The following is a 15785-nucleotide window of genomic DNA, read 5'->3' on the forward strand; positions in this document are numbered from 1 at the left end:
TATCAATGCAACAGTTTTTCACCAGTGAGTGTGAGATATTACAGTGTTACAAATGTAGGAAATGGAAGAGTTTCATGTCGTATCAGTGAAAGGATCGAACAGTAAGGATTTCATTCACAATTACTTTGGTGAATTGACAAACAATAAATACATGTTTCATGATACTGTTGGCATGACAATAAAATCTACAATGGAGTTTACTTGATCTTTTAGGGTGATCGATGTCCGTTCTCTTGTAATTCAAGCCATATGATGGGATTTCATTTACAACGATGCTAATAAATTATTTATGTACTACATAAATAGTGTATATGTGATCTTTAACCGCCAGATCTCATGCCAAGGCGTCTTTGGGAGACACGAAGTCTGTTTTAAGCATTCCTGATTTATTTGTACTGAGCCACTCGCGGATGGATTTCAGAGATGAGATATTTTGTTTCTGTTATTAACAATCTCATAGAAGTATATCAAATTCAAAATGCGTTGTTGCCACAGGCCCCTGCTTATTTTACTCAACCAAAAAGGTGTATGTACAATTCTCAGGGGCGCCATGGCCTTTGAACAAAGGAGGAAATTACATTGATTATATACTTTCAGAAAATGGTATAACACTAATATTTGAAGATGTATGTTCATCACTACTTAAGTCTGTCACGTCGTATGCCATTGCAAAGAAGTGGGCGCGGGGTAGTTAATAGTGAGGGTCTTAAAGACGACCTCCTACCTGTGGCGTCAGCAGCAGTAGCAGCAGTAGCAGCAATGATCCAGAATGATTTATTTTCTGTGATGATTTACCGCCACAGTACATTTCGTCACCGTGCATGTCGTTATCACATGTGCATGTCGTTATCACAAATACATGTGTAATGATGCAAGTGTCACCTAATACAAAACATTATTATCTTGTTCTGTTTGAAGATGGTCCAGAAAGGTTTTTGCAACGAGATTTCGATCATGCATCTAACCTCGGTTAATCAGCTTCAACCTGATTCCAAACAACAATAAAACCAGTGGATGTTTTCGACATCAGGAAGATCGTTCCATCATCAGGTTATGGCACCCATGTTCCGGGCTGCTAAGGGTGCCATGAGGTGCTACACCCTTTTTCGTCATGGCTCAACTACAGCAAGAAGTGAATAATGACTTACAGTAACACCAGCAGTAGATGTAGTTGTAGAAATAGCAGTAGTAGCAGCTGTAGTTGTGGGAATAGCAGTAGAGGTAGTAGTAGAAGTAGTAGTAGTAGTAGTAGTAGCAGCAGCAACAGCAGCAGCAGTAGTGGTAACAGTTCCAGCAGCAGCAGCAGCAGTAGCAGTAGTAGTAGTAGCAGTAGTAGTAGTAGTAGTAGTAGTAGTAGTCGTAGTAGTAGCAAGAACAGTGAGTGAGTGAGTTTAGTTTTATGCCGCACTCAGCAATATTCCAGCTATATGGCGGCGGTTTGTAAATAATCGAGTATGGACCAGATATTTCCAGTGATCGACCACATGAGCATCGATCTGCGTAATTGGGAACCGATGACATGTGCCAACAAAGTCAGCGAGCCTGACCACCTGATCTCGTTAGTCGCCTCTTACGACAAGCACAGTCGCCTTTTATGACAAACGTGGGTTGCTGCAGGCCTATTCTACCCCGGGACCTTCACGGGTCTGTAGACCCGCAGCAGCAGAAGCAGCAGCAACAGCAACAGCAGCAGCAGCAGTAGTAGTAGTAGTAGTAGTAGTTGTTGTTGTAGCAGCAGCAGCAGTAGTCAGTAGTAGTAGTGGTAGTTGTAACAGTAGCAGTAACAGTAGCAGAGGCAGTAGTTGTAGTAGTAGTAGCAGCAGCAAAAGCAGCAGCAGCAGCAGCAGCAGCAGCAGCAGCAGCAGCAGTAGTAGTAGTAGTAGTAGTAGTAGTAGTAGTAGAAGGAGTTTCCATCCGTAACAAGTAAATACATGTTGTTCACATAGCTACTGATAATCATATAGTAATATATTCACGAAATGAACACTTGAAAGAAATGTAAAATGATACAAAGTAATCCGATTAGTGGGTATCACCTTTCATCATAAAGCAAGCCCTATCAGCGAAATCAAAACCGTACATTATTACCAATTTCCATGAACTGGTCCAGTGTCACAGGAACCTTGTGATTACAAACTTGATGTCACAGGGACAGGGGCGCTTTACACATTGTACCTGTGTAGGGAAGCGAACCCGGGTCTTCGGCGTCACGAGCAATCGCTTACCCACTCTGCCACCCCATCCGTGAAGATTGATATGGAAAATAGTACTATAAGACAATGAAGGAGTCCGAGCAGTGAAAGTCCATTTCAGGCTACTCGTTGCCTCTCTGGTGGGATCCCATCCCTCCTCTTCGGCACTTTGGAACATTAAGCAGGTATAACAGTATTCTTTGTTCAGATTCCTCCACAGGACTGATGTGGGAATCAAACCAGTTGAGTTCAGTTTACGCGACACTCCACATATATAGAAATATTCTGGAGCAAACAATCCAGTGATCAACAGCATGAGCATCGATCCTACAACCCGACCCCGTTAGTCGCCATGTCCATGGGCTACCAGTTCTAACCCGATCCTGTTGCAGGAAGCAGTTGTTATACGTTCTAAAGTGAGCAATGTTTGAACCAAGAAGATGTAGATGAAGATGGCAGAAAGTTCCAAGTTTCATCTTCGGGCAGTTTAGTCATTTTTTAGTGCACAGTGAAGTCGGTCAGGGGGTTGTTGGTTCAGTCTACCTTTACGAAAAAAGTTATTGCACTTTCCGGTAGAGGCCAGTTTACGTACGCTTCCTGAAACTGATCATATACCAGCACATGGTACAGACTGGAGTATGACTCTCTTAAAGATCGTGTGGGTTTTAATGCATTTAATTTTACGCCGTTTTAGCACTATTGCAGCAATATCACGGCGGGGGACACCAGAAATGGGCTTTACACATTGTGCTTATGTGGGGAATCGAACTTGGGTCTACAACGTTGACCACTGTGTTCACACTCAAGATTACGATGGCCCAATTAGATCAAATCGTGTATGCGTTCCTGGAGAAGGTTGTAGATAAAGCATGTGTTGTCATGGAGGACATTGTCAGATCTATAACTATGTTGCAACCCTTGCTGTATGATGTAAGTACGGGAAAATGGAGATAGTCGTGAATGGGTTTGGTTCCAAATGTCAGTTGATGAGAAAAGAAACATGTAAAGGTTTGAATACATTTGGAGAATAAAACGATGCTGTGTTTTTGGTAGTCTTTGATTCAACAGAAGATCGTTATAAAAAGAAAGTTGAATTTTTGGAACAATACAGTGGTATTTGTAGAATTTGGCAGATTTCATTCGCATATTCCTGAGTTCCATAAAAGTGATTGAAAATACTCTGCGATACACAGAGCGGCATTAAACCACAAACAAACAGAACAAAATCATAATGCAAGAAAACTGGACAGGTCGGGTGCAGAAATTCTTCTACCGTATATTCCGCTCTGACTGAAAAAACACACCAACTCATTGCAATATCACATATATTTCTGTATCTATAGTTTTATAATAAGGATACAAATGAACTAGACAGACGACCGTACGTCTGCCGTATTATCCAACTTGATTTGGTTTAGTGTATTTTACTGAGTGTAAGTAAGATGATACCTAATGACACAATTAGCAATAGTCCAAGGTCATGGAGGAATATTAACTTGACTAGAAGATTGAAAACAGAAGTTGATGCGACAAAGGAGCGCAGCATCTCCTAGGCTTTTAACCAGAAATCGTGGTAAGTGATTGGTTCGTATAGCAGAGGAAAACCAGTGACACAGTGTCATTACAAAATATTTTAAGGGGGAGTCTCCGGAAACATAAACTCTGCTACAGTTTCTTTCCCGATTGTGTCACCGTGGCCCAACTTGAAGATGAACACATTGCCTTGAATCCATCTAACCCAAATGGGCAGAACTCGTTATACATGGGCATGTTGGAGCGGACATTCCTCTTGAGGAATTGTTGTAACGTGAAGGAGAATTTTACCTTCTGAATAGAAGATGCAGTATGACATCCCTCGTTTATTGTCTGTCCTTTTGGAAGACTGCCCACCATCATGGCACCATTGGCACCTCGGATGCCATAACCTGATTATGGAACGATCTTTGTGATGTCATACGCGTCCACTGGTTTTACTACTGCTGCTGTGAATCCAGGTTAGATCCATTATCAAAACCGCTGCAAACCCCATTCTGTAACACCACGAGACACGTATGTTTTGTAGGAGACAGAACTGGCTGGCACCGTTATCATTACAACGGTTTCTGTGACAACGACACGTACCCTGACGAAATGTAATGTAACAGGGACTCATCACATAAAATAAATAATTCTGCATCATTGCTGGTGCTGCTGACTTCACAGGACTTCCAGAAACTAATCCGCTGCCCTCGTCTTTACAATGGCATAGGATGGGACTGGCTTGAATAGTGTTGAACCTATATCTTCAAAGATGGATTTTTGTGTCACACCCTTCTGCAAGTTTATCATCAATGCACTATCCCCACTTTCCAGGGACATAGGCCCCTGCGAATTTTACCAAAATATTTTTTGTTGGTCGTAAAATAAGCTGGGACCCACAACACCTTACTTCATCTTTAAAATTCTTACGTGAGACGCACAGTACAAATAAATCAAACACAGGAAAGATAAAAACAGACTTCATATCTCAAGAAGACGTCTTGGCGTGATATCTGGTGGTTGTCTTGAAGTATCACCTGGCTTGAATTACATGAGAATGAATATCGACCACACTAAAAGATCAAATAAACTCCATTTTAGATTTGCATGTCGTGTCACATCTCCGTATGTCAGTATCAGCAACACGTATTTATTGTTTGCCAATTAACCAAAGCAATTGTGGATGAAATTTAATCGTTCCTGTTCGACCCTTTCATTGATACGACGTGATAGTCTTCCATTTCTTACATTCTTAATGCTGTAATAAACGCTCTCGCTCATTAGTGAAAAGAATTTGTATTGACACATCAATAATATCTTCCTGCGATGATGGTATCTCCAATACTCCAGTACCTCATGATAATCTTCTTTACGTTCGCAGATGATAAAGAAAGGTTCTTGCAACGTGAACTGACTGTTGATCAAAACAGGTTATGGCATCCATCTTCTAGATGCCAAGGGCGTCACCCATTTGACTTTCTTCCGAAAGGCCAGAAAATAAACACGGCTTGTCATATTGCACCTTTGGGGTAGCTATGTAATGAAACCAAGACTCAGGAAGCTTGAGGAAAGCAGTTCTCTCCGATCAGGACACTAGTCGGCCATTGCCATGGTTACAATCCACGAGTGTTACTTTTGGCTTCTTCAGTCACCCTGTTGTCCTGGTGTGACTTACCACACATGAAGAAAGCGCTCCCTGGAACAAATTCTTCATCCAGTTATGTCGTCAACGCACGCACGCACGCACGCACGCATATTTATAAACATCACTACCCCGGATGACCCGTGGCGTATCACACCCGTTTTTCTTGCTGGATGAACCGAGGAAGTTTTGAAGAAACTCATTTGCTTAGTGATTTCATATGTTCTTTGTTGGCGGACAGGACTGACTGACAATATGCAGTTAGTCAACAGACATCAGGTATATTGTCCTTAGCCATGCAACTTGAAGATTTTCCATGTCAGGACGTAAATAAAAAATAATTTAGGAAATCGAACAAATGATTTTTGCCCCCAACCTTGAAGATTTGATGGGCATGAACATTTGGATCCTGAGTTTCATCTGGAGTAGGACAGGATGATGGCAGCTGCAGCAATCGGTCTCGTTTGCCTGTCTTTACTCTCTGTGTATGGGAGGCAGACTGTTAAGAGCTTCTGCTATCAAAAGAAGCGAGTCCCTGTTTCAAAGTCAGCAGTTAAAGTTTGGAATGGATCTAGACTTGACTGTGCCCAGCTCTTTGCTGATTCCAACGAAGGAAAATGTCACTCTTTCGTTTACGACAATGTTACAGGACTTTGTCTAAACGTAACTGGCGACATGTTTGGCAAAGATACAATTAGAACGACCAGAGGTGAGAAGTGGGTTTTGATACCATGTAAAGGTAAGACAAATAGTCACCTGTTCGAATGTCATCGATGTGTATTATTTAGTCACGTGGACGAGTGTTATGCTCAGATTAGGCACTAATATATATATAAAAGGTTCACTCCCAAGAATCAGACGTTCCAGTTGTCAGACGGCTCAATCATTAGACAAATCAGTCAAGTGTAACCAGTGTAACTGCCTGGTCTTACCTACTAATTAATGAACTGCTCCAAACTCTGGACAGGATGTAGTCGGGCTTAGACGGTTCCAATTTGCCTACCCAAGTACTACCCGATCCAGAAACTCATTGTATCTCTTATTGCGTCTGGAAATATTTTGATTCCGTTGCATCAGGCAGCTACGTTGGGTGGGGGGTGATAGTAGTGAGAGGAATGGGTGTGGGTGGATTTTGGTAGGTGTGGGTGGTAATGGTAGTGAGATGGTAGTGAACGATCAGCGATGAGAAGTCGGTTTTGATACCATGTAAAGGTAAATGAAATGACCATCTGTTGGAATCTCATTATGGAATGTTTAGCACATAGTCATACACAGATTAGGTATATAGTCACGTTGCCGAGTGCCTTCTACAGGTAAGCCATATAGTCACCCATGTACAGGTACTGTGTAGTAACGCCGGCTAGTATGATGTACAGGTAAGAGATGTAGGTATGGATATATATATATATATACACACACACACACACACACACACACACACACACACACACACACACACACACACACACACACACACACACACACACACACACACATATATATATATATATATATATATATATTCATGATGGTGGTAACGAGAGGGTGGGAGGTAGGCGTCACTGAAGCGATTGTGGTATCTATCAGGGGAGAGACACGTGTCAGTAGGGCTATAGTGGTATCGAGAGGGGTAGAGATAGGTGTCACTGGGGCGATGGTGTTATCTAGCGGGGGAGAGATAGGTGATAGATAGGAGCGATGGTGGTAAAGAGATTTGGAGAGGCAGGTTTCCGCGATGATGATGATGATGATGATGATGATGATGATGATGATGATCCTTTCAAAATTCCTGGTTCCGCTCACGACAAAGAGCATAACATATGTTCATAACCAGGACAGATATGCTTTTTCTTCCAGATCAGAGACCTTGTGATCACCTGAGAATAAGAGCATTGTACGTATATCCACAAGAGTTTACAAGTCTTCATCATCATGGTCAGGATTTACGCCAGATGACAATATTCCTGTCTATTCAGAACTGCAGTAGGGTAAGATTCGCTTTCCTACCTCGCCTTGCCTACAGATACAGTGTGAAATTGTTCAGGGCCGTCTCTGTCACATTACCTCAACCAGGAAACAGGTCAATCACGCTATTAAACTGTTCCGTGACCATGCAACAATGCCGCAAGAAGATTATTCTCTCCAACTTGACCATGCCCGTGTGTAACAAGTTCTCTCCCTTTTGGGTTAGATGGATTCAGGGTGATATGTTCACCTTCAAGTTAGGCTATGGTGACACAATCGGGAAAGAAACTCTAGCAGAATTCAAGTTTCCAGAGACACCACCATTGAAATATTTTATAATTATGAACAGTGGCACGGCCGCGCTCAGGTTTTCATCTTCTAAAAGAGTCAAGCGATTCTAGTTCGGTAGGGTACTGGTTACTGTGTTCATTTGTAACATCGATGTCTGGTTTTATTCCCCCAGTCTGAGGGTTGGTGGGGTAGCCTAGTGGATAGAACGTTCGCCCGTCATGCCATACGCAAGTGTTCGATAACCCACATGGGTACAACGTTTCTGATGTCTCCCTGCCGGCGTAAAACCAACCTCACCCATCTTGTTATCTGTTTTTACATGAATGTTTAGTGATGTCTGTATATCACATAACTGATACACATATGAACCCTCATAGAAAACAAATTTCCTTCGGGACAATAAAATCTTATCTCGTCTTTCTTATGTTATGGTTGCACTGTGCTACTGTTGCACATGTACAATGCACTGTGGTATACACGGTTGAAGTGTATCACTGTTTATAGGGACTACACCATAGAAATCGCTGTTCTGCATTATATTTTAATGTTGCTACGATATACTGAGGTAATATGGTTGTACCGTTACAGTTTACATACAACATACTCTAATATATACTACGGTATCGGGGCTTGTGCTATATTAATGTTCCCGTTGAATATACCATGGTACTCGTATAAGGTTTAAAACTGCATTCGGCTCCTGACCAAAATCTCTTCACCTATCACTTTATACCTGACCCGTGATGGACTGATCGTCAGTAACACGCTGGGATGGCAACAGGTGAGAGTGATTTCAGCTGAAATTCAACTGGGGCTCTGGAGGCCGCAAAACCCCAGCAGGGTCCAGGATCGATTGATTTGCATTTAAATCTGCGGAAAATAGCAATCCCTGAAACGGCAACAAACTGGATAGGATGCTCAGCATCGCTGACTTGGGTGACACGTCATTGTAACCCAATTGCGTCGATGTATGCTCATGCTGTTGATCAGGGGATTATCTTCAATAACCCATGCTTGTCATAAAAAGCGACTTAATGGGTTCAGATGGTCAGGCTCGCTGACTTTTTTTACTCATGTCACTGTATCCCAAATGCATAGATCGATGCAAATGCTGTTGATCACTGGGCTGACTGGTCCAGACTCGATCATTAACAGATCGCCACCATATAATTGGGATTTTGTTAAGCAATGCCTTAAACAACACACAAACCCAACCCTTCATATCTAACACACTTATTCAGGACACTCCCTGAATATGAATTGTCCTACCACAATAACAAGTTGTCTTCAGAAAAAAAGAGAACTTTATTGATATCCCTCATAACAGCTGGTTGACAATGTTGCTCACAAGAAAGACAAAGTTCTTCTCGTGCTCAGCATTGCTACACAGAGAATCATGTCACCAGATGATTGGCGTTCATCACCAGATGGGTTGGGGCACAAGACAACAGCATGCAGGATAAACCCTTGGTGTAACTCATGTCAGTCATTCCATTACAAAATGGCAGTTGTCTATACCATACAAGCATCATATCTGTTCACATCATAATCAGACCCATGAAGGTTCGGGGTAGAATAGGCCTTCAGCAACCCATGTTTGCCATAAAAGGCGACTATGCTTGTCGTAAGAGGCGACTGACAGATCGGGTGGTCAGGCTTGCTGACTTGGTTGACACATTATTAGTTTATTACCCATTTGCACAGATCGATGTTCATGCTGTTGATCACTGGATTGGCTGGTCTAGCCTCGATTATTTACAGAACTCTGTCATATAGCTGGAATATTGCTAAACTACTGCTAAAACTAAGCCCACTCGCAGTTAATATTATTATTACTGACTAATGGTTAACTTCTTTGAGTGGCATTACTAAAGTCTGGAACTACAATGCAGTCTAAGGTAGACTTTCTGAATACCTTCTGTATTTCAAGCATTATTTCCATTACAGTTTCAGAAAAAGAAAACCTTCTGTATTTCAAGCATTATTTCCATTACAGTTTCAGAAAAAGAAACAAAATCTGTTTTCAAACATCTCACTCTTGAATTAAGGAAGTTGTTATCCATAGACTCTGTAAACATTAAATTGATGGTTGTCTTATACAAAACAAACTTCATATTTGTTGATATTCAAAATAAAAATGTAATGACACAATTGTTAAAACATAACATGATATTCATCCCCTGATAACTCACAGGCTTATAAACATCATGAAAATAGTAACAACAAACATTTAAATTACAGGTTTGACTCTCATGTGAGATATAGATTCCATTCACGTCCATGTCACGGAGCTTCACACAGACGCCTGTCCACACAGTCTAAATTACAGATGTTGGGGTTCTTGAGGTGATCAGATGCCAGCTTTTTAAAACAACATGGCTTAATCTGTTTAACCAGTTTGATTTGGAACACTGTGATGCTCAACAAAATGGGTCCTTAGCAGGTGTACCTCTTTGGGTGTAGATGAATTGGAGATCAGAAACTATGGGCAGTACAAATATATAGTGTATGAAATTGGTACTAGGTCTATTCATCTTTAAGACACACATACACTCTAGGCTGCTTTGAATTACAATGTCTCAAACTAGTGTGGCACCCTTGCTCTGAAACAGCCGCTGACATGTAGTTAGTGAGTGAGTGAGAGTGTTTAGTTTTACTCCACTTTAAGCAATATTCCAGCAATATCACGGCAGGGAACAGCAGAAATGGACTTCACACATTGTGCCAATGTGGGGAATAAAACCTGGGTTTTGGTGTGATGAGTGAATGCTTTCAATTACTAGGTTACACCAAGGTTCCTGCTGAAATGGAAGATTCACAGAATGGTTGTGAAGAAGGGAGTAAATGATAGTTTCTATATCAGTGTTAATACAACATACATATACAATACACAAAAATATAACCTATGTACAATTGTGGCAAGATTGTAACAGATATAGAACTATGGTACAAAATAAACACAATAAAATCAACAAATACAACTTTCCAACATATTCATCTCCTTTTATAAATTTAAATTCATAAAATACACATATTGCTATTCCCCTGATTACATGCACTCCCATCTGTAGTTACAACATAATGCTTGGCTCACTTCAAGTTTGCATGGCATGACATGATATGCCACTGAAAGGTAAAGATTTCAAGTCTTGTACACTAACTTCCTCCAACTGTGTATAATAGCTACTTCCTCATCTTAGGAATCACAACTTCTTCATGCCTACTAAACTTGGAATGCCATTTCTTAAACCTCGTATTTTCCTGCGGGATATAAAAGAATGCTGTTAAAATATTCCCCTACACATGAAACTGATGCCTTTTGTACTGGGAAATGACCATTGTGCTCAGGTTTTTCCCTACTTTTTCATTCGTTATGACTGGAGTTTGATGTGTGGAATTAGGATCTGGCTCTGATTTCTCAAAAAGCAAATTCAAGTTTGAATGTTCACTTAAATTAGATTTTTTCACAAATTTGAGAAATATTTCCCAATTTATATTGACCTTAAACTAAGAAGACAGTTGGAGTATGGTAGATAGCTTTGCAACTCAGTTAGCCACTCACTTGTTTCAAATAGTCAAACTCAGTTTGAAACTTGAGTAAAAATTTACATTTCTTTCGCAAAATCAGGTCCTGATGATCAGACTCAGAGATGTCCACATCCCTGGACTGACCTCCAGTCAGTCTGGTACCATGGTAGCTGAAGCCTCAAAAAAAAGGTATTCTGGATGCTATGAAAAGTTTACCTGGAATGGTTATGCCATGTTTTGAAATATATTCACATATTTGCATCAGGTCAAACCCTGTACTATCCACAAGTTTGTTGAAACATTTTAAATAATTCTTCCTGAACATGACTACATCCGTTTCATGGTGACTGACTTATAATACTGTTCCACTGCTTTGAGAAACTTCCATGAATGTATTATCATTCAATTCATCATCCTTGTATCAAATAATTAGTGTATCAATCCAAAACCAGATTGACCATGTATTATCCAACTGAGATCTAGAAAGCTACATTTTTCTGCATATTCTGAAGTCAAGGAACTTATGAAAATAATTCACTTGCAAAAAATAATCCTAAAGCTTTATTTTCTGTGATAAAATATTTTCTACTTAAAATTACCTGAGTAATCACTGCATGCACATAATTCATGCAGTTAAAGGGAAGTAACTCTGAAATGAAGAACCTGCTGTCCACCATGACATGAAATCCACTTCTTCTTATTTTCAAATGTTCTGTATTTTGATCTGTTTCATATAAATGGTTAAAAATATAATGGAATTTGTCTTAAATAGATTCTAAAGGCAACAACTGGGTTTTTTTTAAAAGGTTAATGTCATCAATGTTTCACTAAAAGTAATTGTTAAATTGGGATCATGGAATCTTGTGAAAGTATCATTTTCCATATGTGGTTATTAACAGAACGTCCAACTAAATAATCAAACCTATTCAAACAGCAGATGTTTCTGTGGTAAAATAATTGCACCAAAACACATTTTTTCAACACCTGGAACACAAGTAGTATAAAAGCAAGAAAGGTCTGTAACATTGACAATGCATAAGGTGTACCATTTTAAAGTTTTTTAAATGCAGAAATTAAAAGATGATGTACTCAATGTAAAGATTCATAAACAATTCTGTATTGATTGAAAATGGTTACATTTACAAAGTTTGTGAAAGTTATCCTTGATAAATATTCAGACTAGCATTACTTTTTCAACTTATGTATCTATGTTGTGACCGTATCAACACTGTCTGCAGATCGGCCAATCAGAAACTGGCAACAGAAGATCTGTTGAAAGGTCAGTATTGTCTTTGCCATACATCTGATTGGTTTAGGGACATTTACAAGTATGTAATTTGCATGCACGTTCAGATTTGTGAATAGACTTACAACAATTTCATTACCACACGTATCCTCTACTACAATCTGATATCTAGAGTTGAAAATCAACTCCTGTGTACTGTGGAAATGTCCTGTCAGAAAACTCTTTCTATTCTAGTCTAGATGTCTGAACACAAGCAACAACATCTCAACCACAACAACACAAGGCTGCCTTGAAGACTGGTCACCATGGAAGACATTTGATGCTGAGGGCACATCTCAAAAGAACCAACACCATTTTCAAAAATAAATGCACAAGAACTTTTGAGATGGTCCCTGAAGGCCTGAGCAGTATTCACACAACCATGATGAGGATCATAGAGTACACATGCACTCTAAACGTAGAAATAACAATCACATTTATATTATGCTGACCAAGCAATATTGGCAAGTAAGTGTTCAGGAGGCACCCAAACTCATACATACTTCTTTGCAAATTCTGTATAATGAACATTCAGACTCTGATAGAATAATAGGAAAATAATGTCATATTAAACATTCACACATGAAAAAGACCTCTAATGACATCATCTGCATTTAAATAACAAAAGTTTTGCGAAAATTATTCAACAACCGTGCCACATAAACAATTGCTGGCTGAAAGCATTGAACAATTGCTTCATTTATAATCATGACTCCTCTAACGTCTCAAAAGCCTCACTAGTGAGAACCACAAAATGTTACTGAATATTCTTAGACAAAAACTTAATATCTACTGACACAGTTAAATACAATGTTGGCGAAATTACATAGTTATTTAAAAACATCTCATGAATGTAGCATGTATAACATGCATTACACTTGAGATCCTAAATTAGAAAGCCTTTCAATAAAATAAATGTAAATACAGATTAGCCAGATTGATTAGAAAACCTTTCATTGTGATTATGAAAATATACAATAAAAAAGTTGCATAAAAAATATTGTGCCATATTGTGTACAAAATTGTCAGCAGATTTGTCCAATACTGAAATTGTCACAAAAATGTACAAACATAAAAATACAGAAATATAAACATTTAGCACAGATCATAATTATTACGTGGTTTGTATAGATCGGTCTGAATATGAAATCGTTGTCATGGTTATGCACTTGATTGACTGCCATGTCTGAAAACTGGGTTAAGTTGGTGAACTGGCACATATGCCATGTTTTGATTTCTCCTGGAAGAAGGTGACACAGTCTGCATGAAGGGACCATTGTCACTATGGCGATGCTGGGGATTCTGGGATGTTGGTCTCTCCGTCTGCTCTGAAGGAGGAACATAAGTTGGTTTTCTGCGACAAAACTCACGCTGGGGTAATTTCTCTGAAGTACTGTCTTTATTCGCTTCATTTTCAAAAGTTTTCACTTTCCTAAACGACCTTGTCCTGTCTGTCACCTTAATATTTTTTACCGAGGCTTCAAAAGACTTGGCACTCTCTTGACGATTTAGCACTGGTTTACCAGTATTTTCAAAACTATTTCCTCGAACATGTTTGGTGTTATTGCGTTCTGGAGTTGTACTCCGACTATGCACAGGTGTTGCGTTGCGTGAGCGATGAATGTTTTCATGACTAAAATGTCGTCTGATTGCACCTGGAAGAAGATCAACCAATGAACGACTTTTACTACGAGACTGTCTTTCAAGTTTGGGTGAATTATGACTAGATGATGGTTTATAACCATTTGACTTCATATAGTGGTACACCTCTTTGCTGGCCACGTTCAGAAAATTTGGATTGGACACAGACTTGCGAAGAGTCTCATGGTTGCCCTTTCCCATTAATCTTCGAATTCGACGAACACTTGGGCTTGGACTCCGGTCAACCAGAGCCCCTGGTCGAAGGACATTGTAATAGTCGACAGACTTGCTGCGGTCCCTCGCGTCCCAGTCTGCACTGTTGCGAAATGCCTGCAATCTGGTGAATGGCATTGGTGGTTTGTCATGATTCATGTTTTCATCGACCTCATTGCCTGTGTTTTCATTGTCCGACCCATCATTGTAATAGAGCTGCATCTTCATGTGATCACTGAGGTCTTCACAGCTAGCCGATGCTTGCTTCATGTCTTTTACCTCTTGGGTTGTCATTTTGGAGTCGACGTTATCATTGTCGTACTGTGACTGGTCGAACCCAGACACCGGAGATGAGTGATAACTATCGCCTGCCACTGCAGACAGATAGTATGAACGGCTGCTGGTATATGAGGAGTCTTTGAAACTGGAATCAGAATTCCGGTAACTGGTTTCAGATCCAGCTGTACTCAGTCCACTGACCCTGGGACTAATCTCGGATCTGAAACTGGTTTCCACATTCAGCGAGTCATTAGCCACCGGGCTCAAATAATCAGAACCCATTAACCTTGGGCTTGAGAAGTTCACCACATCATTGAATGAAGGTGGAGGATCCCATTCTTGGATTCCAGGGGACTTCGGGGAAAGGGGATTTGAGCTGAACGATTTTGAAGGACTGGGGGACGTCATACCCATATATCCGTCTGAATGTGTGTTGGAGTTGGTGACCCTCGGTCTGGGAACAGGTCGTCCCAGAGCTCCGTTTGTGTGAGGGATCTTCACGGGTCTGGGTGGAGGGGCCGGGGGGCGCCCTGTCAGTCGAGGTTCTCCAGAGACAGCAGATGTCAGAGCATCTTGTCTTATCTGTGAGCTCAACGGTGGAGACTGTTTCGATGTTGAGCCTGTTGACTGACGTGAAGCTAGGGACCTTCAACAAACAGAGGAAAGTATTGGAAATATGCTGTCAAATGTGCATTTTAAGCTAAACAAGACACAAATGTGATACAGCTTGGGAAAAATGTGAATTGTGACATGAGTTGAAATCACTTGGACATACTGATGACAGTCATGGTCTCTTCATAAGAGTGAGAATGGTTTTACCCAGCTTTTAGCATTATTCCAGTTATAGAAATAGGCTTCACACATTGTACCCATGTGGGATCCAATCCTGGATCTTCAGCATGACAGTTGAACACTTGAACCACTAGGCTACCCCACCATCCCACCAGTAGTAGGAACAAAACCAGATTAACATATTAGCTTCATCACGACTGGTTTATCAGCATACTACAACTAAACATTTTTGTTCTCTATCTGTTAGCAGGAAGCTGCTCCTTGTAAAAGATCCCAGTGGGTGTACTGTCTGTGCAGTTATCTCCCTTAGTCAACACTCACTATGATGGTCAGTGTGATACTATCATAAATGAGGGAAACAATTCCTGATGCAAAATTTTCATGTAGATTGAAAAAGTCATTTTATGTACTGTTTTCCAACACCTTGAATTCACCTGAT

The 15785-nt window shown here is 40.3% G+C and overlaps 1 protein-coding gene across 1 annotated transcript in view; it reads right to left on the reverse strand.

The window, feature by feature from the left end:
• Positions 1-8894: 8894 nt before the first annotated feature.
• The window catches only part of LOC137273494 (uncharacterized), a 32816-nt gene continuing 25925 nt past the window's right edge, over positions 8895-15785 (reverse strand). The window contains exons 8-9 of the mRNA XM_067806207.1: positions 9573-15200; positions 8895-9523 (exon numbers count right to left, since the gene is read on the reverse strand). Coding sequence (XP_067662308.1) covers positions 13583-15200 — 1618 coding nt within the window. The 3' untranslated portion in view covers positions 8895-9523; positions 9573-13582. The remainder of the gene's footprint in view (positions 9524-9572; positions 15201-15785) is intronic.

Source organism: Haliotis asinina, chromosome 2 (assembly GCF_037392515.1).
Source record: "Haliotis asinina isolate JCU_RB_2024 chromosome 2, JCU_Hal_asi_v2, whole genome shotgun sequence".
Taxonomy (NCBI): Eukaryota; Metazoa; Mollusca; class Gastropoda; order Lepetellida; family Haliotidae; genus Haliotis; species Haliotis asinina.